Below are 22,259 nucleotides of genomic sequence, written 5' to 3'. Positions count from 1 at the left end.
GAGAGAGACAGAGTGTGAATGGGGCAGGGGTGGAGAGAGAGGGAGACACAGAATCTGAAAAGTAGGCTCCAGGCTCTGAGCTGTTAGCACAGAGCCCAACACAGAGCTCGAACCCACGAACTGTGAGATCATGACCTGAGCTGAAGTCGGTCACTTAACAGATTGAGCCACCCAGGCGCCCTTGCCTAACTATTTCTGAATTAATATATTAAAGTAAAAAAAGAGACAATTGGCAATAGTACACCTTTAATAATTAAAAACATACAATATATTGGGGCGCCTGCGTGGCTCAGTAGGTTAAGCGTCAGACTTCGGCTCAGGTCATGATCTCCTGGTTCATGAGTTCATGGTTCATGGGGTCGAGCTCCGTGCTTACAGCCCAGAAACTGAAACCTGGAGCCTGGAGCCTGTGTCTCCCTCTCTCTGTGCCCCTCTCCCACTCACGCTCTTTCTCTCTCTCTCTCAAAAATAAACATTAAAAATTTTAAAATAAAAAATAAATAAAAACTTAAAGTATATATTTTTATTTTCAACTATCTCTTTCAGGCAAATATATTTCTTTGTCTATATTTTCTGAAATTTTTCTCATTATTTCATACCATCCATCATATGCCACTATTTAGAGACATTATAGCTAAATCCAGAACTTCTGTAGTTCAGCAATTGAAAAGAATTGTTATGTTTCTCCACAGTAGATGCATAAGCATTTCTTTGTTTCAGTTTAAAAGTATAAATACCAATATGTCTGTAATAATTAAAAATATATATTAATTTGCTTGAAACATATGAGGTAAAATTAATCATGCAGCCTGTGAATCATAATTTGTATACCCCAAGTTGTAAACCTTAGAAAAGAATAACCATCAAGCCATCATTATAAAACAGTGATATTTAGAAATTAATTGAGCTTTTGTTTGGACTTTTTAGACACACTCCAATACATGATTCTGAATCAGACTAAAAGTAGAATTCTAACTTTGCAACTCTATATTCGTTTTCTATTATTGCTTTAAAAAAATTGGCACAAAATTAGCATCTTACTATCTCACAGTTTATATAGGTCAGAAATCCTACATGAACCAACTAGGCTCTCAGCTAAGGATTTCACAGTTGCCAAAGTCCCATAATGGTTTTAGAGACCTATAAAAATGTCTTCATTCTTTTAATATAAAACAAAGCAAGATAATGATAATAATGATAATAAATATGCAGTAATGAATCTAGCCTGGATTATATGTTTCCTTATTTCATATGGAATATGCAATATGATGATAACATTTTAGCATTCCTTGTAAATGCATCCTATTTTTCAGTGGCCAGTTCCAACACGTCACATTCTTCATTGAAAGCTTTAATTCTAAAACTGGCCTCTGATTAAATGCTGTGTTTTTTAATAAACTTTTTTTTCTTTATTCAATTGCTACACAGGTTTATTTGTCTCGAATATTACAGGCCATTTTTGGGGGGGGGCACTTCATTCTGTTGCCCCACAATACAGCGTACTTTAAACTTATTTATAAACAAACATTTTCATGCTAATAATTCCTAATTAATCATTACTGACTACACATGTTTTTCAGATGTCATGACTACAGTACGTCAGGTTAATTCCCTGAAAATCTTGAGTGAATAAAAGATTAGTAATATTTTCAAAGTGTGATAACAAATAATACCTACACATAGTACGATTACCAGTACAAAATTCCCATCCTTACTTCTCTTTAAATCTGCAGAAACTGTCTTTGTAGTTATCTCATTACAAAGTTAACTTTCTCTTCATAATTTACTTAAATGACACGAGGAGTCATAAGTAGAAAAGCACCACAATGTTATTCTTTGATGCACAATAGGCCTCACAATATGCCAACTACCCCAAACTTCTCAAATTATCAAGGGAAAGCAATGAGTAATTTGTATCTCACTATTTTTTAATATGAAATGTATTGTCAAATTGGTTTCCATACGACACCCAGTGCTCATCCCAACAGGTGCCCTCCTCAATGCCCATCACCCACTTTGAAAGCTGGTCTTAATACTTTGCATTTAGCCTCTAAGACCAATAGATGGCACCTCCCCTTGTGGTTTCAACTTCCTGTGCATGGATACCTTCAGGGTGGCAAAAAGCAAGTTCTTGAGAGTGCATAAAATATGTTCCATTTATTTGTTTTTTTCATTTACCATAGAACTTAATTGGTTACAAAGACGGATCTAAAAAATATTTGTTGGATTTTATTTATCTGACCAAACGTATCAGGTATAGCCAACTTCTAGCTAGAGAATTTTTTATACGTTTAATTAACTGAGGTTTGCTTTCTAAAAGCCAATTGAAAAAATGCTAAAATCTAGTAACTCATATTGGCAAACTGGAATAGTTTAAATATAGTGTTCGTGATAAATATAAAAATGAAGTACCTATATTCTCATAGCTTGTTTTGTATACCAGGGCTTTCGCTGACCAAATTTTGAATGAGTTACTACTGCCATCAAGTGTTTGAATTCATCCTTTTCAATTCACACAAATGCACAAAAAACAACACTAAGATAGCAGTGTGTTTTCAACTTAAAAATATACTGTCTCGCGTACATAAAGCCTAGTGTAACCTATGCTGTCATGTGGCACTCAGTGGAATTTCAAAATGTAAAATGTCATTAAGTCTCCCAAATAAAATCATAACTAGCTACCAAGAAGTACATATTTTACTAAATTTACTTGGTATATGTCATGAACAAACTCTAAGGTAATCCCCCAATTAACTTCCCACCTCTTGGTATCCGTGTCTTTGTGGAACCTTTTCCTCTTGAATGCCAGTAAGACATGGGGTCTTGCTTCTAACCAATAGAGTATAACAAAGATGATGGATGTCACAAATGTCAATGTCAAGCCCATGCTATGATACATATGTATGTGTGTGTGTATTCATTGTGCTAGGAAGCACCAGGGAGATCTGCCTTGCTGACTTGATTGGAGTGAGTAGCCATACTGAGCCTAGGCCTTCCCATGGCAAAGAAGTGAGAACGGTCTCTAGGAATGGCTGTTGACCCCTAGGACTTGTGGGTGGCCTCCAAACCTCAGGGCATCCTCCAGAAAAAATTCTGTCTGTCCAACAGACAGCTGGAGGGTCCTAAAGGCAGGGTCCTAATTTGTATACCCACAACAAATTCTGCCAATAATATTTTCCCAAATGGAGCCTCCAGATAAGAACCAAGCCAGACAAGTGCCTTGGCCATAGCCTGGTGAGACCCTGAGCAGAGGACCCAACTAACACCAGAAAACTCTGAAGTAACAAGTGTACATTGTTTCAGTGAGTTTGTGAGAATTTGTTACACAGCAGTAGAAAAATAATACAACATACTAAGCCACGGCAAGTGTGTTATATTTTCATGATGAATTAGAACACCTCATATTACAGTATTTAAAGAACATGGGCCATTAAAAGATGTCTTAAAAAATTCCTTAATTGCATTTCTGAAAGCTGTGTTTACCATACTCGGGCAGTAATTTTCTTGGGTGATTTACCACTACATGAACAGCCAGAATTACAATGCCAATCTTTTGATAAAACTAAAACTCATAAATCATAATTTTCTGTTTCTCTTAAGAAGAGGAAGGATGGGGCAAGAACAATACCACATTAATGTTCTTTAATAAGGAGAATTAATATGAAATGTATACGTCACCGTGGAACAACTGTACAAAAAACAATGTCCTTAATTATCTGAGTTAACCTTTTTTGAAACAAGACATTGGTGAGAATTCCACTATGGCACCACGGCCAGTTTCTAAAGTTCCCAATTAAAACCCAATATCATATACCACATAGGTCCTCAGAAAAAATAAATCTGGGGTGTCACCATTCCAATTTGAATTAAGCAGAGTAAAGGGACAGTAACTGCCAAATGTCTGGGTCTACATCCAGAAAGGGACACTGGAGGCTAAATGCGTCAGCATTCTGCACTTTGAGTCAAGCAGGCTAGTCTCAGCAAACCACAGAGCAACCAAAATTGAATGAAGCCTGTGGAGCCTGCAGGTCCCACGGCAATGGCTGAAATCCTGATCCAAGAATCCCCACACTGTTCTCCGTTTTCAACCAGGAAAGCCTGCATGACCTCTGCAGGCTTCATGGCACTTCCACCTTTTACTTCTTTGCCATTTACTGGGGGCTTGTATAGACTCAGGTTCCCAATGGGCAATGTTCCATTTTCCGCAATTCTACTCACCATAGGAAAGCAATAAAGGGATATACCCTGAGATGGTTTTTCTCTAGGATCAGGCCTCGGGGCATTTCCTTGATGTTTCTGAAAAGTGGAACGAGAAAAAGTCACAGGGCAAGGAAACCTATTTGGGCATTACCCACAGGGTTACTAATCTTTACATACACTGAATCAACTTCTTTATCCTCAAGTAGTTAGTATGACAACAATGATAGTTAACAGCTACTGAGTGCTCATGGGGTACCTGCACTAGCTGTTTTAATGAAGTGCCCTATGTAATCATTAACACAACCCTATGGAATAGGTACTATAACTGTTTTCTGGGTATGGGTAAGGAATCTGAGGTTTACAGAGACTAATAATCGGTAAATTGAAATTCAAGCACATTTTTTAATAGATTTCAAGTTTTTTAGCAGCTTAGGTTCACATTCGAATTGAGTGTAAGATCTCCCATATACAGAGATTTCCCATATACCCCCCTCCCCACTCATGCAGAGCCTCCCTGGTTACCAACATCCTTCACCAGAATGGTACTTTCCTTTCAACCGATCAACCTACAGTGACACATCATCATCACCCAAAGTCCATAGTTCACATTAGGGTTCAGTCTTGATATTGCCCATTCTATGGATTTGGACGAATGCATAATGACACACATCCACCCTTATAGCATCACTCAGCGTATATTCATGATAATTTAAATCAAAGCCCGTATTTTCAATGTAATGTTATAAACGCTCCCAATGAATGGGTTTTCTGGTACAGATAGAGGGACATATGAAAAGACATAACTGGCATATTTGTGTTCTCACGAATATACATCCTGGTACTATTTATTTAATCAGTGGACATTCGCGTGCTATGATACAATTAGCACAGTGCTTTCCTATAGGATTTCATGTACTCCTCACAAGAGTCCTATTTAAGGAGGGTGGCAGTTGAGGAGAGTCACGTGGTTAAGCATGTGGGTTCTGTGGCCAGACAGACCTAGGTTTCAATACCAGCCCCGAAGCGCTTAATCCCCTTGGTAAAATAACCTCTCAATTTCCTACTCTGTGAGGTGTGATAACAATGCCTACCTCACAGGGGAGGTGTGAGGGCTACGTGCCGTGAGCCCACGCTTGCTGCAGGCACACGCAATAAATGTTCGTGGTAGTGTTTTCCCACATGACGCACTATAACTCTCAAGAGTTAGAAGAGTGTGCACAGGCCATAAGGGAAGGAATGGGACCCAGTTTTCTGACTCTAGGCACTTTCCCTTTATAAGTTTTCCAATGTACAAGCCCCCACCCCCCTGCCCCCCTTCCAAGAGGTTCAGCTAACGGTCCAGCTTCCATATGCTCGCACGTCCAGGGGGTACAAAGGTATCAAATATTATCAGAGTTGAGCACAACCCCTGCCTAGGGCCTCTTTCCCTCCTTCAAAAACTGCGTCACAAGCCCTCTGCGAACCTTCACAGGGCACCTCGTTCCACTCGGAATCCCCCTCCACCACAAGGGGAACGACCTCGGCCCCAATTGGCTATCACCCTGGGCAACCAAGGACGCGGTGGGCACGCGGCGGCTCCGGCCGGTATTTAAAGGCTGCCTCTGGCCTCGGCCCCTCAGTCCCACCAGGACTGCGATGGTGAAGCACCTGGGTTGGGAGTGAGCTGCAAGGTAACGCGCAACCCTTGCCTCCCCGGTTCCCAGCCCGCGCCTCTGCCGAGGCGGGTGTGTGTGGGACCCGGGAGCGGGTCTCGCTGTGCGTCGCCCACCAACACCTTCCTCCCCCACCATCCTTACCCAGCCCCAGTCCCGCCCAACCCACCTGGGCAAGACAACTCGGGTGCGAAGAGATTACGAAGGAAGAGCGATCAAGCAAGCGGAGAAGAGGGAGAAGAGGAGTCCTCTTGGAGAGAAAGGCGTGATCCCAGGAGCAGGCACGTGGTTCTGAGCGGACTAACGAGGCTCTTCAGCTCTTCGGATCTGGCCAAACTTGACCGCTACCCGGACGCTTCCATTTAGACCTCCCGGAGCTCCCTGAACGATGACCCAGACTCTCCATAAAAGGGAGGACCCTCTGAACCTGGGCGGCGGCTGGGCATCCTCGGCCCCGTTAGGCACCTGGTCTTCCTGGCACCGAAGGCGCAGGGGCGCTCCAATAAACAAGCGGCGCTACCGCTCTGGTCCCAAGTCTGAGTATGAGCCCCCCAGGAAGCAACAGCACGGTCCGGGCCCCTGGTTCCAACCACCCCGACGGCCCCACTGGGAGGTGTACTCTAACTGGGGGCGCTGGGGAGGGCCCTGGCGCCCACCTCCAGAGGGATGCTGGAGGCCTCCAGGCCGAGTGCAAGTGATCCGGGTGTACGGGCTGCACCCGCTCTGCCTCTGCTGCTGCTCCTGCTGGCGCGGGCCCTGGAGCCCGCGCTGGGCCAGGCCCCCGGGCAGGAAGAAGCGCTGGGGCCGCAGGGGCCGCGGCCTGCGCCGCCACCCTCGCCGCTCCTTCCCCAGGAGCCCGCCCGTGGATCTGAGCACGCTGCTCCGGCCGGTCAACCTGTACGGGTGGCGGGCACCCGGCATGCGGGCGCCGCGCAACACCACCCAGTTCATCATGAACCAGATCTACGAGGACATGCGGCAGCAGGAGAAGCTGGAGCGCCAGCAGGAGGCACTGCAGGCACAGCAGGCCCAGGCGCGCGGCCCGGCCTCCCCCGAGGGCCCCTCCTGGAACGACGCGCCCCCCAGCGGCGGCGAAGAAGCCGCGGAGCTGCGGGAAACTTTGTACAGCTTTGCGCAGAACCCGCCTCTGGTCTTCCCTCCGGACCAGTCTCCGACAGCACAGCCTGGGGAGGAGGACGAGGAGAAAAATGAGGAGGAGTATGATGAGGAGGAGTGTGATGGGAAGGAAGAGGAGAGCGAGGAGGAGGAGGAGGTGGAGGAGGAGGCAGAGGCCGAAGATGAAGAGGAGGTCCAAGAGGCGGACTGTGTGGATGAGGGGGAGGAGGAAGAGGAAGAGGAGGAGGAGGAAGAGGAGGAGGAAGAGGCGGAAGAGGAAGAAGACGAGGAAATAGAAGAGGAGGAGGAGGGGGTGGAAGGGGAGGAGCAGAGGGAGGAACAGAATCACTTACCTCTGGAAATGCCTTTATCGTTCCTAGTGGGCGCTGAGGAAGAGAGAGAAAACTTTATAAACTGTACTTACTTAAGCCCTACGCAGGTAATTCCCAGAATGCCGCAGGAAGCTCTCTTCATGTTAGACGACATTAACTGTTAGACATCAGGAAAGGGATTGAGAATGAGATGGAACTGATTTGAGGCTAAACTGCATTAGCAACTTATTAAAACCTAATTTAAAAAGTGGGTTCCATTAATAAACATATCTATGTAAAGCCCTCCTTTGACCATTATAAAACATTTAAAAATTGGTGTGTTTGTGTATGACTCTGGGTGGGGGAGGGGGAGCTTTCAAATATAATTTAATTGGAAATGATTAAAGGCCAAATATTTTATTACTGCAGTTTGAATAGTTTCTTTTGGTGTTTTCCTCTCTAGACACTAGAGGTTTCTTTCTCTTTCTTTCTTTCTTTCTTTCTTTCTTTCTTTCTTTCTTTTTTCTTAATTCTGGCAATGCTGAAAGGTTTTTTTTTTTTTTAACAAATTTATTCAGCTGTCTACTTAATAAACTTGGAATCAACAGATATTTTGGCTGTTACATGTTTAAGAAGCACATGCCATGGCTAGTGAACGTCTATCAGTGCTCTTAATACTGAAACCATTTAAAAATGCCTATGTTTCAAAAAATATTTTTCCTTGTAGATTCTCCACCTTCAGAGTTCGTTTTTGAGGGTTGTATTTTGATGACCCCAGTTGCAGTGTCTTGTGGCATCGCTCATTTATATTCCTTGTTCTGCAGCACTATGGATCTTCCTCAGAAGAACATGGAGTTGCTTCTGTGGAACTGGTTATCTGCCATGGCCTCAACAATCCATAAATCCATGCATGGAGAGGATTCCCCATGGTCAGAAGTCAACTTGTACATCTAGTTAAAATCCAAGGTAACGGCCAGCAATGGAACATAGCTTAGGTTTTGAAGCTTTGTTCCTGGATATATTCCTTGTCATAAGTTCACAGGAACCAGAAAAAATAGTTTTTGCACAATGGATTTTTTTTAAAGGATTATTGGCCTATTGGGGGTGGAATGTTTTATTTCTTTCCCAGTTTGTCTTCCTTACAAAGGACAGTAAAACAAAGATGAGTAAGTGCAAGCCTATGTGAGCTAGTTTTTTAAGGTCTAAGCAATTACCTGGAGAGAATACATTATTCAGAGTAATAGCTTTTATTCAAACATTTTTAGGAAGTAGTAACACATTTCCTTCTGGGCACTTAATTCCAATAACTTAATAAAAGTTTCCACCGATGGCATATTCCAGAATATCCCTAGATGAAGAATTTGAACCTTTCTCAAAAATGACATTTTTTTTGACAAACTATACCTCCAGTTTGAACCACAATTTAGTATTTATTTGATGAAGAGAAGACTGTATGGTGGTATCTTACATGGATGTTGAATTTTACTCATATCCCAGCATACATAACTTTGGGGGTGACAAGCTTAAGCTCTTGAAAAATAAAATAATTGAAGTGTTAAATGATAGTCCTCGGCTTTTCACTTATTATTTAATGTCAGAAATCTATTCAGCAATACTTCAGCTGTCAACAGGAGGAACAGAAGAAACGACACACTATAGGAATCTTAAAATGACAACACTCCAAACTGTAGCAATGAATAACCAAACATTTAATAATACTCTAAAAAATCATTACTTTCCACAAGATACAGCTTCTGAGTGACCTATAAAGGAATTTAAAAATAGCCAGCCAGCCATATTACTGTCACTATTCTAATATGTATTTGTAGAGGGAAATCAAGAGTTCTGCTCCTGATACTGACCCACAAATTCTTGCAAATCAAAGCTCATAGAATACTTTGTCCAAGACATTACAATATTCACTGGGTCATAAATATGTTCTCATTAAGGATTTAGGATTTCATTTCTTCATTATCACATCTGGACAATTATCAGTTTATTATTACAAAAGATTCTACTTTTACGTTAAAAAATTTAACACATAATTGGCTCCACAGGCGCACGGCATTCTTCGTTAGTCATTGTAAAGGATGTAAACCTCAAGAATTTCCTCCACTTCGCAAACTTTTGTTCAAAACACTCCTAGGGGCCAAGCAATGTAAATCCTGATAAGGATACAATGGTGAATAAACAAAATCAGTACTCTCGTGTTGCTTATGGTTTAGGAGAAAAGACACATTAAATGAGGAGTTAGACAAATTAGTCACTCTGCAAGCAATGCCAAGGAAATGCATCACTAGCAAAGTATGTATCACAGGGGTTTCCAAGGGGATGTTTACTGTGGGCAGAGGGAACCATGAGTGTAAAGGCAGAGAACTGGGAGGAGCTTGGTGCCTTTAAGGGACTGAGGACAGAAATACCAGAATGTCCCGAAGGAGCAGCCAATGAAGAGTGACAGAGGTAGGCAGAAGCTATGTTATCTATTAATTTCTGTGCAACCCATATCTTCTGAAATAGACACCAGCAAAAATTAATGACGAAAATGATTAGTAACTGATGATTCTCTATGGGAACTCTTGTTTTATTAGCCAAGTTGTGATGGCCCCTTTTCTAATCCTAAAGGCTAATATGAAATAATTAAATCATGCTGGGGGGAAAGAGGGATACCCCCCGCCCCCAGTATACCCCACCATTACATTTCTCAGACTTCTCCCCATCCATTCCCATGTAATGACAGGATCCTAGGGGTTGTTGCTTACCATGCTTGGAGCACTGTAGTTCTCAATTCTCATGGAGAACCTCTACGCAGCTTGTTCAGTACAACTTGATGATTCAGTAATATCAGTAAGAACTCAGAATAAATCTAGTCTTTAGTTTTAGAGTTAAGTGTACACTCGAAGAAAATACAATTTTCCAAAGTAAATGTATCATTCTTAAAGTCGTTTCAAACTCGATGCGTGAACACGGCGATAAAGAGGCGCCATTTAGTCAATTCTCTCAAGAGTGGAGGTATTATTTCCCTTGCCAATGATAAGAAAGATAACATTATAAATCGCAGATATGTCTAGAAGGCCTAGGCTTGATAAGAATCTTTGCTGTCTATTTGCCAAGTGTTTTTAAATATAGAGATTCCGGTATTTTCCTTTCCTAGTGACTGACAGCATTTCTTGATTTATCTTCATTACTTCATCTCGAGAGTAACTCAAAGGGATTTTTTTTCTGTGAAAATATTAGTCTTCTAAGGATGGTAAATACGTTTGACATTTAGAGATCAACTCTGAATTCTGAGTATGGTTTCATAAAATTTTTAACATCTGCTTATGAAAACAGTAATTCCAACAGATTTAGTTCCATTACAATTAACACAAAAGGTGAAATAACCAGTTTCCTGAAGGCTACACCAAACCTACAGAGTCTGGGAAGGAAATAATACAAATATCATCTCATAGGTGGTCTCGGGGTGAGGGAGTGAATAGGACTAAGAAAACAGCTTTAATTTTGATTTTAACAGCATAATAAAATTATATATGCAGCTATGTTGTTCATATTTAGCTACATTTATATTAATGGAATAACAATAGAAAATTACTCAATATTCATGCTTCCAAATTCCTTTGGCCTTGGTTATCTGTGTATTTAAAGCAAAATCAGAATGTGGCTGCCTCTTACCTGTTTCAGGTACTATTGTTGTTCTGTATCCATTGACTCTGTATTTCCATCTATTTACATTTAATCAGTTAATGGAACATGGCCAGACATGAAGGTCAGTTGAGGGAAGAGAAAAGTTTGGGCCTCTGTGTGTGGTCACTGCTGCCTAAGAGTGCCTAAGTAGCCACTTTCCTTGGGTCTGTTTCCTCAAAAGTACTTGTCATACTCCATTACTGCTCAAGTCTACTGTGGAGATCAAATAACCCAGTATTTAAGAAGTACAGTGTAGACTGCATCACCATTAATTAGATGCTAAACTACATCTAATCATAAAAATCATGTCAATTTCTGAACATGAGATCAGTTTACGTTCATTAACTAGGCTCATGAAGTGTCATCTCATTGCAGTTCTGTTGGACTGAGATATCTAGATATTTTAGTTGTTATCACTAAACTAAGAATGAACGAATCTGCCCTTGAAATTCGGTTTTGGCTCCTGGTAAAATAGTGTGCAAATGTAGTGCTTTGGTGCCTTGCTATTGAAAGTGTAGTCCATGGACCACACAGCATTGGGTCTACCTGCGGTCTTGCTAGAACTATCGATGCCCAGCCTCCACCCAAACGTTTTGAGTTAGAATCTGCTTTGTAGCACGATCTTTAAACGATATGCCTGCACAGTGAAGGCCTAGAAGCTTTGTGGTTGAGGGGTTTGTGCCATTGGAGAGCCCTCAAGGGAATTTAGTGATCAAGGCTGCACTTTGTAGCTTCACAACTTCTATTATTTACTACTTGTGTGACCTCAGGCATGTTACTGAAATTTTGGCTTCTCATTCTCCTCATCTGTAGTATCTGCCTCCCGAGATTAAATGAGATTATGAAGGTTAAATGGGTCAATACATACCAAACACTCAGAACAGTGATATCCAATATCTACTAGTTATAATACTAAGTATTTAATAAATGCACAGATGAGACCATCGACATATCCTGGGGTGTCTAAAAGTCACTTGTTAGTAATCAGAGCAACTGTAAATGTAAAACCCCACAAGGTAAGTAACAAAATGATTCACTAACTACCTTGTTTCCCCATGGATAATTGTAATCAGATACATACTTTGAGCTGTACTTACTGTTGTGCAGGACTACGAAAATCAATTAAATCTATATAGCTAGAAGTTTCTGTTCTTTATCATCTCTCCCTAACACCAGGTCAGTGATGTTTCTTTCCTTCTTATGGCTGACATTAATACCCTAATGGCTAGTGCTAAGAACTACCCACCCCAGTCAGGATCATTCTTTTTTCAGAGAGGCAATGTATCTTTTCAAAATCAAAACACATGCATAGTAATGCTTAAAGAAGAAGGTTCTGTCTTATGCTAGCTACACCTAAGACAGTGAAAACTCCAATAAATATTAAATACCTGCTACAAGCCACCTATGTGGAAAACATACACTATTCAGAACAGAGATCTTAATACTTCAAAAAACACGTAAGCATATGCAAGATTTTTTTTTTTTATTTTTTAATGTGTATTTATTTTTGAGAGACAGAGACAGGGGAGGGCAAAAGAGAGAGAGAGGGAGACACAGAATCTGAAACAGGCTCCAGGCTCTGAACTGTCAGCACAGAGCTTGATGAAAGGCCCGAACTCACAAACAGTGAGATCATGACCTGAGCCGAAGTCGGACACTTAACCAACTAAGCCACCCAGGTGCCCCAGCATATGCAAGATGCTTAAGATGTATTATCGCATTGAAATACAGAGCCACGCTGTGAACTAATGCTTTATTTTCCTTATACAGATGAAGGGCCTGAAATGCAAAGAAGTAAAATGTTTCAGGACTCAAGTCCTCTGTTTGGAGTTTAAAGTTATAGGCCCACTGTATTATTGGAACATATCTCCCTATTGTCTTATTTAAGACACCTTGGGTAGGATCAAAATTTCCTTTAATAACCTTGACCTGAGTTCCAAGGAGAGTACAAAAGATTATATTGTCTTCGATGTGGGGTTGATGATAATGGCACCTAAGGAAGAGATACTAATATTCCTGACTCTGTTATAATTTTTACTACTAGTTTAACAGCTTATGTAAGTCATATGATGACGATCACTGTTGGTTAATAATTTTATATATGTGCGTGTCAATATACACATATTTGGTGGGAAAAAAACCACCTCACTGAGAAAATTTAGTTTTAGTGACTGTATTGCTTCTCATCTATAATTAAAATCAATGTTTTCATGATAGAAAAATATTCACAAAAATTGTAGGTAATTTTGTAGGTGTAGTAAGATACTGGATATCATTCATAACACTATAACATTATTGAAGGTTCTGTCTTATGTTACACCTAAAGAGAAACTATTAATATTAGCATCTTCTGTAGTTTTCATGTGGCATTTGGACTTTTTTATAATGGTTGATACTTCTATTATCATGAAATATTTGAGTATTCTCTCCTGTGAAGAGACTTAAAAATTTAGCACGTCACTTTTAGTAATTCAAGACCTTTTACTGATGTTAATTTAATTTACCGGTTCTGACAAAAATCACTATTAAATTAGACTTTATACGACATTTACTATTAATAGCACTACCAAAAGCAAAATTATAATGCTGGTATATATAATTGGATATTTTTTTGTTGTTGTAACTTTCTTTCAATTGTAACATTCCACTGAGCTGAGAGATAATATAAAATGACAAGCTGAGGTCAGGACTAAGTGGATGGATGTACATCTTCCCACCCCCAGTGGATTTTCCAAAGTCAATGTTCATCTTTTATTTATTCTTTAAAAAAAAAAAATGTTTTCCTTTTCTGAAAAAAAAATTGTGAATTCCACATTATTTACTGCAATAAACCCATCACCTCAAAGTATATACCAGCACAAATATTTAAATACAAAACGAAGCTAAACTAACTTACCTTTCTCTTACATACTCTCAACTTTGCTTTCAGATGCGGGACATATGCTCTACCACTATTAATATATAGGTGCCACCTAGTGGCAAAGGTTGAACATTTAGATGTGAACTAATGATCATGGCGTTCCTGTTGTATTTACAGATGCATTTTTCTGGTACACATACTATATTAATACATAGAAGATGAACATTTTAAAGGTGCTGGCCCAAGGACTTGATTAAGATGTCTGTATCATTTATTTGAACGTGTTGCCAACTATCTTGGTGTTTAACAATAGCATCTTTTTGACCTATGAAACTAAGCCATAAACATAAACTATCAAACTGTAAAAGAAAGAAGGAAAACAGACCCACAAGATTCTTGGATTTCCATGGATTATTATTTTTATACTTCTAATTTTATACTGATAATAAGTTTCTCTAAAGATATTACTATAATAAATCTATTTTGAATTCCTTTTGAGATTTACACCCCTAATTAATACAAGCAATGTATTTTTGACAGTATATTTGTTTTGACTTAAAACCAACAGCAGAGAAGACAATTAACAAATTTGGAATTTATTTTTCGATGCTTAAATTTTAACTCCCAGTTGCTAAAGTAAATAATGCTTAATACTTTAATCCTGAAAAATAAAACTATGTGCCCATTGGCCTAGTTTTATTTATTTCATTTTTATATTTTTTTTCTAAAATTTAAGTTTTTATTTTAATTCCACTTCTCTGACATGCAGTGGTACATTATTTTGGCCTAGTTTTAAATGCAGGACTTGTGATCGTCAATTACTTCCTGGGACTTGAGCGTCATTTCATTTATTAATGATTACAGCCACTCCTTAGAGCACAACTTGTTAGGGAAAGAGACAACCCTGCTTATTTGTTTGTCTGGCATCCAAAGGATAATTAATATTTTTATTACTGTCCCATTTCCAGCTCTTTCCAGCTGCTTAACCATTTCTATTGGGAGCATAAGTCAGTGCTAAGGATTGGCTCTGCCTTAGCCTGAGAAGCAGTTTCCACGTATACAACTTTCTTAGTAACACTTGCATCAGTTGCTCTGAGCACCTCTGGAAAGAGCAGGTACTCAATTCACTGAGAATTCCATTATCCTTTGAAAATTATAGCTAGTTTTCTGTGGTTCTCCTCCGGCTAGAAAATCACTCAGGGCAAAGAACTGATTTTCTATTTCAATACAGACTCTTATATATAAAAAGCCCTCAATAAATGTTTTTAATATTCTGAAAATATTTATTCTGAAAAAATGAAACGAAATGTATGAAATGAGCTGTGATCATTAGGTAGCTCTCATAGGGAAGCACAGTGACTTATTCATGATGAGTGTACTAAAACCACTTTCAGATGCACAACATCTCTCGCACCCTGAGCTCTGTGTTATACACTAGGCACATCCTTGTGGACAAAACAGATCTGTATAAGGGACTGAACACAAAGTCCTTTAATCACAAGGAAGCTCTTGACTCAGGCTTGCTAGGCCACAGAATCATGAATATGAGCCACCTAGATAATGCCCACAGAACGATCTTCCTCTTCAAGTGCACCTGAAAATACATTTTAAGTTCATTATCATTCTACAATTTAAATAGGTTTGGAAATTTAAATACTTATTTTTTGCCACGTTTCAACTTAACATTGGCTGAGTCCCTACCCTGTTCCAGGACCTGTGCCCTGAGTATAGGTTTAGTTTCCCAGGGAGAAAGCTGAAGCTGACAGCTACTGAACAACTTACTCAAGGTTGCAAAGCTAACAAGTGACTGAAGTTGGAAGCCACACAGTCTGTTTCCTTGTATCATTGCTCTACTCCATGAAATGGAGGGGAGTGTGATGAAATTTTAAATTCAGCTCAGATTAGTCAAGGACATAACTCAGAGTGGATATTCAAAGTCAAACTTCTGCAGTCATACTGCATATTGTAATACCGTCCTGGAAAAATGCTGAGTCTCAGTAGTTGATGTCCAGAGGTTCTGTGATAAATTATTTATGGGAGGAGAAGGTTTTAAAGAGAGAAAAGAAACAGTGTGCAAAATTGTGCTAGAATCCTCACATCATTAGAGCCGTTTCCTGGCCCCTTTCCCCTTTCTTCTTAAGGTGAAAGTATAAAGCGCGTTCTGATTGCAGAATTCTTCATTCTCTAAATTAGGAATCAGCTGTCACTAATGGAAGTGGGTGGAAATGGAAAATTGCTGGCTGCTGGCAGGGGAGGAGCCCAAGAGGTGCCACATGGCAGCCACGGTTAAGGAAAAATATAGAATACGGTGTAAAAAAATACAGGCAGTAGCCAATATCAGGAGGTCAGTTGAAAGCTTTGGGTATAATGAAGTGTCCAAATGTAAGAGCTAAGTATCACCATAAGGAAAGCATCAGGAATGAGAGGAGGCAAGAATTTAAACAGGAAATGTGGATGAAATTAATAGAAAATACGGACTTGGGGCGCCTGGGTGGCTCAGTCGGTAGGGTGTCTGACTTCGGCTCAGGTCATGATCTCATGGTCCATGAATTCGAGCCCCGTGTCGGGCTCTGTGCTGACAGCTTAGAGCCTGGAGTCTGCTTGGATTCTGTGTCTCCCTCTCTCTGACCACAGCCCCCATCTCGCTCACGCTCTTCTCTCTGTCTCTCAAAAATAAACAAACATTTAAAAAAAGGAAAGAAAAGAAGGATTTAGCTAGGAATAATGCTCTGTAAGATGTTGCAATTCCTCTGTCACTCGTTACCATAAGACCCAGTCATAAATATGACAAGAGACAGGGAGTTTAAATTTTGGTGTACGTTAAAATTCTTTTTTCAAAATAGTTTCCACTGGTCAATGGTATGTTTATGATTTTTCTAGCTTAAGCTTCCTACCTTAAGCCTCACCACTCCTTTAAGACATTTTTTATTTATTTATGTATCTATAAATCATCTATTAGATTCTGCATTTATCAGGAGAGAGTTGACAATGAATAAGCCCAATGACTATATTAGCATTGATTAGTTTGTCCAGTAATCAATTGATCAAACAATTGATTGGTTTGTCCTGCTTTGTAGCAAAGCTGTTGACTTGGAGGAAAAGAGAGTCCATAGAAGCAGAACAGCATTAAGATTTGAAGGGGATTAAGTGTGGTGATGCATTGGGGCACCTGGGTGGCTCAGTCGGTTGGGCATCTGATTTAGGCTCAAGGCATGATCTCACAGTCTGTGAGTTTAAGCCCTGCGTTGGGCTCTGCACTGACAGCTCAGAGCCTGGAGCCTGCTTCAGATTCTGTCTCCCTCTCTCTCTGCCCCTCTTCCACTCGCCCTCTGTCTCTCTCTGAAAAATAACATAACATAACATAACATAACATAACATAACATAACATAAAATAAAATAAATTTTTCCCAAAATGTGGCGATGCATTGCTGATAGAGGCTGGAGGGAGAAAGCTGATTGGTCTAGACTACATACACAAGACAGAATCACACATATTTTACTGAAATCCTTGAAGTCAAGTGTGTTTTAGAACACAGAAATTTTCAGCATTTAGGTTGTTCATCTTCCTTAACCATTGTTCTACAAAAACTATAGAACACTAAAGTGTAGACTCATAACAGCTACTTTGCAAATAGAAGACAATCAGTGCTCACCGAATTTAATATATATTAGGTATGTTACATGTAAGCTGCCCAGTAATTTAAATAGTTTCCCTAGGCAGTGATCAAGCATCAAGTTTACTTATCCAGGTAGATTAATTTATGATTCATCTTGATGTACCTAAGAATCTTTTCTATTCCATTACCAAATACACTACCCGTTCCTAAAATTATATTTATATGCAAATATATAAATATATATTATATGTAAATTCATACTATAATAGGTATACTGTAATATTTATATAAGATATTATGTATATGTATACATATATACACATATATACACATTTATAATTTCATATGACAAAATAGTTCCCTTTGGTATGCCATTATGCTTAGGCTAGTGATAATCTAAAAAAGGATAGGAATGATTTATGTTTGTCTTTGCCTTACAAGTATTAATCAGACCTTCTACAGATTACTTAAGGGTTTTGTGTGTGGTGGGGAGGAGAGATACATTCAATAAACATACACTTAAAACAGACGGTAGGTCCAATTTGGGATGCCATTCATTCATTCACTCACCCATTGTGTTTTGTGTTCTTCCCAAATGTCAGGGACTACTCTAAGTGCTATAGATACAGCTAAGGGTTATATTCAAAATATTTAACCACTTGTACTATGGATATCAATTAATCAGAACAGACACTGACCAAATGGCACTCTAGGAATGACTGCATATAAAAAATAGTCTCTGCCTCCAGGGGGCTTAGCATTTATTGGGGAAGATTGATGAGTTAATAGGCAACAGATCTAACAAGGGTAAACACAGGACAATAAAACTTCTTCAAATAGTCTATGAAGTTGTTTTTTCCTTATTTATATTCTTACCTACTCCATAATTCTTGACACATTGAAAATTGATAATCCAGAGGAATCCAATTAGCCAAAAATTGTTATCTTCAGAAGACAATTTAAAGTAAAATCATCTTTAGGGACTTTTTAAGAGAGTTAACTTTTGAAGTTGGCAGCTTCTTTCTTTCTTTTTTTTTTTTAAACAGGATATAAGTCTCTCATAGCTGCTAAATCATCCATTTAAACCTACCTTAAAGATCTGTTGCTTTCAAGGTCCCATATTTGTTACATAGCATATTAAGATTACTGCATAGATCATATTTCATGTTAAATATGCTTTCAGAAATTGCCATGATTGAAAAACATCAGAAATTGAAGCAAAGAAAATTATCCCATTTTTATTCGAATCAACCAACTAAATTACCTCCTACCCTGCTTGCTATGATTTGGAACCTAGTCATAAATGCTCAGAAACAAATGACTTTAAGGAATTTTGTTTGCTAATTTCTAAGACTTGAGATAGAAAATCCTTAGTATGTTAGCCTCTTAAACATTTTCAGGATGTTAAGTAAATTACTGATTATTTTTAAATTGAAGAATTTTCCCAAAATGTAAATTTTACCCCTGTAGTCAAATATCAGGATATCTATTTTCTAAAAATATTTCCAGATATGGACAAAAAAATTAGAAGTCAATCCCTAATGCATAAATAAAAGCTATATGCAGTTTTAATGTTACTTAGGAATACAAATAGATATATAAATTAATTAAATTATGCAAAAATACACTAGTAGACCCGCGACCTAATACGTTTCCTAAGTGGCCCACCTCATTCACTGAAATACCTGTTTTTCTTCTTACAGATGTCATACTTCTCTTATGCAGTCTCCGTGGTGCATTGCAGATATTGCTTTGACTCATAATTTCCTCTAGGTGGCGATATTTTCAAAGAAGCCACGCCAGCACACCCACCTAATTAGAGAATTGAGCTGTATCAGCACCCAGTATTTACACCTTACTCTAGCTACTATTTTAATCTCCACAAGACGAAAAAATACGATTTGGGACACCATAAGATTTTAAGTTCTGTCTCCAAAATCTAACAAATTGAAGAGATGGGTATTATCCACTTTAAAATTCTGAATACATGTTTGAGAAAAGATGTTTCAAACACATTTGTCTGAATTAAGCTAAGATTTTGATTTGTTAAGAGGTGACAGAAACATGTTACTCAGATTTTAGTTTCTGGACTGTCTATAACCTCTTTTCTAAAACCCTGACATTGTTATTTAATGTGATGCTTCATTGATCTCTTTAGATTGGTACTTGTTTTTTTCCACACTATCCACAATTGCTCTTTTGTGGGTATTCCATTGATGAATGAGGAAAAGTTGGTAAATAGTGCTAATCCCACTTCCATTTTAGATCCTTCCATAATCTATCAAAAAGAGAATGAGACAGGGCACCAGGGTGGCTCAGTTGGTTAAGCATATGACTTCAGCTCTGGTCATGATCTAGTGGTTTGTGAGTTTGAGCCCCACTTTGGGCTCTGTGCTGACAGCTCAGAGCCTGGAGCCTGCTTCAGATTCTGTGTCTCCCTCTCTCTCTGCCCCTCCCCTGCTCACTCTCTGTCTCTCTGTCTCTCTCAAAACTAAGTTAACGTTAAAAAATTTTTAAATTAAAAAAAAGAGAGAGAGAAAGAGACACTAACACAGAAAGAGACTCCTTTAATGTAGATAAATGTATGAGGTGGAAAGTACTCTACAATTCAGAAAGATAGGACTTTTTCTTCCCTTTCCCACATTCTTTGTGTAATAGATGTCTTTCAGGACCTTCATCCAGCCACACTTGCCATTTGTATATATAAATTTAGCTTTCTTCTGTTTTGGAACTTCACCTTTTGCTTCTGTTTGTGTTTAAAATTTTCAGAGGTCCACCCTAAGGCTTTAACCTTCCAGAGATGTGGGGCTCACAATGATGAAGCATGACTCCAGTGTCTCTCTCCTAAATGCTATCACAGACTAATTTGTAGGATCCAGTAATCCTTAAAAAAAAAAAAAGAATATAGAATTAAAGTACCAATTAATATTTATATAGCTATTTGCAAAGCATTTTCACATTTTTGATATACTTTGACACTTTTAACAAACCTGGGTCATCAGAAAGCAAAAGTGATCACCATCCCCATTTTACACATACACCTCAAAGGAGTTAAGGTCTTTCTTTGGGGTTAAAATTGGTCACTGAAAACCCAGGCCCCAAAGCCTTTTGTTTTTCCTTTGTAAGCCCCGTAGCTTTGGCTATGTCCAGCCGTTTACAGTAAGACTCAAATTCTGTCCCTAGTGCCTTCCTTTGGCCTGGACCTGACCCCACACACCATGAGCACACTGCTGTATTCAGCAAGAGGAGTTTCGATTTGAAGTGGTTTGTCTTGGAAGCTTCCACTTGGAGAGGATTTATTGAACCAACTTATGAGAACCTCCCAGCTTTCTGATTGGTGCCCTGAGCAATAAAGGTAAGCACTGGGGTTCAGGGCACTCACACTAAAACTTCTGCCAGCATTCCATTTGGATCCTTGACAAGGTAAGCTCCATCTCTCTCGCAATCTTATCCTTGGCCACTGCCCAAAAGGCAAAGCCCATCATCCCCTGCGGTTTGTTTATCTATCTGCCCTCACCTAGAGTCCCACTGATGTCCCCTCTCTCTAGTCCTGCCCTCCTTTGCCCTCCTTCTGTGATCTTCCTCTGCTACCTCTGGAAACCTCAAGTCAGGGCCAGTTACAGAAATTGTAGGGCTCAAGTGCAAAATGTGAACGTAGGGCCCCTTGCATGAAAAAGCAGGGGAAGAAGCTCTTTCCTTTCTTCTGTGCTCTCTTTCTGAACCAGTCACAGTGGTTTTTAAAAAATCATTCCTTAACGTTTATTTACTTATTTTCAAAAAAGAGAGAGAGCACAAGCAGGAGGGCAGACAAAGAGGGAGACAGAGAATCCCAAGCAGGCTCCACGCTGTCAGCACAGAGCCCGACGTGGGGCTCAAACTCACAAACCGTGAGATCATGACCTGAGCCGAAATCAAGAGCTGGATGATTAACTGTCTGAGCCACCCAGGTACCCTAAAAAGATACTTAAGTGTCATGTTCCCTTGGGTGAGGTACAAGTATAGAACCTCATGGGAGCCCAGACCCTGCCGTAGCACTTTCGGTGTGGGGCTTGCATTCCTCACCCCCTATTCATCCCCAAGTCCATACGTAGGCCCTCAGTGGGGGCAGCAACAGTCACTGATCGGTAGGGGTAGTGGGGTGCCGGAAGCAGGTGGCTGAGGCCTTGTCCAGGGAGGCAGGGAGGCAGGACAATAGGTGAGCCGAGGTTCTAAGCTCTCACACACTCTCCATCGTCCCATCAGATTTCATTTACAAAACAAATTGAAAGGTAAGATTATAAGAATTTGAAGGCAATGTCCACAGAGTGTTAGAGAGCAAGGCCCCGTTTGAGGGCATTAGGAGCACACTCTGGAAGCTCACCTGCCCCATGAGAGGAGGCCTTCCCAGCATCTCTGTCTTTTTTCACATGGAACCTTCTGTCTTAAATCCAGTGCTCCTCCAAGGAACGTGGCTTCCCTTGAAGCTGTCTGAACATACACTGCTTATTCTCTCAAGTTCATGAAGACCAGCGTGAGGGTGGGAGGCATAACTCCTGCTCTGCAGTGCTGCCCACTTGTAAACCATGACTCTCAGCCTAATGTGAGTAAGCACCACAGCAAGCGCATGACCAAGGCCCTTCCACGCTTTTCCTTTTCATCGATCAGGCACCCATACACTCTCCATCTTGCAGGGATCATTGTATCGTCTCCAGAGCCCAATCTTCCTCATCACCCCAACCTTGCCAAACCCCCATCTCTGCTGGAAACCCATGCCATAATAGCTATTTCACAGGCCCCTGGCCTCCACCCCACTTGTCTTCGTGTCTGCCATGTCACTTAATTT

General features: G+C 39.9%; 1 protein-coding gene across 2 annotated transcripts in view; it reads left to right on the top strand.

The window, feature by feature from the left end:
- The first annotated feature begins 5,388 nt into the window (after positions 1-5,388).
- The window catches only part of CCER1 (coiled-coil glutamate rich protein 1), a 42,606-nt gene continuing 25,735 nt past the window's right edge, over positions 5,389-22,259 (top strand). Inside the window, exons 1-3 of one of the 2 annotated variants that reach the window (XR_008300389.1) lie at positions 5,389-5,870; positions 8,104-8,245; positions 20,621-20,792. Coding sequence is in view for 1 of the 2 variants with exons in the window: in XM_027071114.2 (XP_026926915.2) it covers positions 6,241-7,464 (1,224 nt within the window). In the remaining variant the exon portion in view is untranslated. Of the gene's footprint in view, positions 5,871-6,000; positions 7,721-8,103; positions 8,246-20,620; positions 20,793-22,259 lie in introns of those variants that run through there. The other variant, XM_027071114.2, reaches the window with a different exon arrangement.

This window comes from Acinonyx jubatus, chromosome B4 (genome assembly GCF_027475565.1).
Source record: "Acinonyx jubatus isolate Ajub_Pintada_27869175 chromosome B4, VMU_Ajub_asm_v1.0, whole genome shotgun sequence".
In the NCBI taxonomy this organism is placed as follows: domain Eukaryota; kingdom Metazoa; phylum Chordata; class Mammalia; order Carnivora; family Felidae; genus Acinonyx; species Acinonyx jubatus.
Note: the sequence above shows the minus strand (reverse complement) of the source record. Positions and strands in the feature narration are given on the sequence as shown.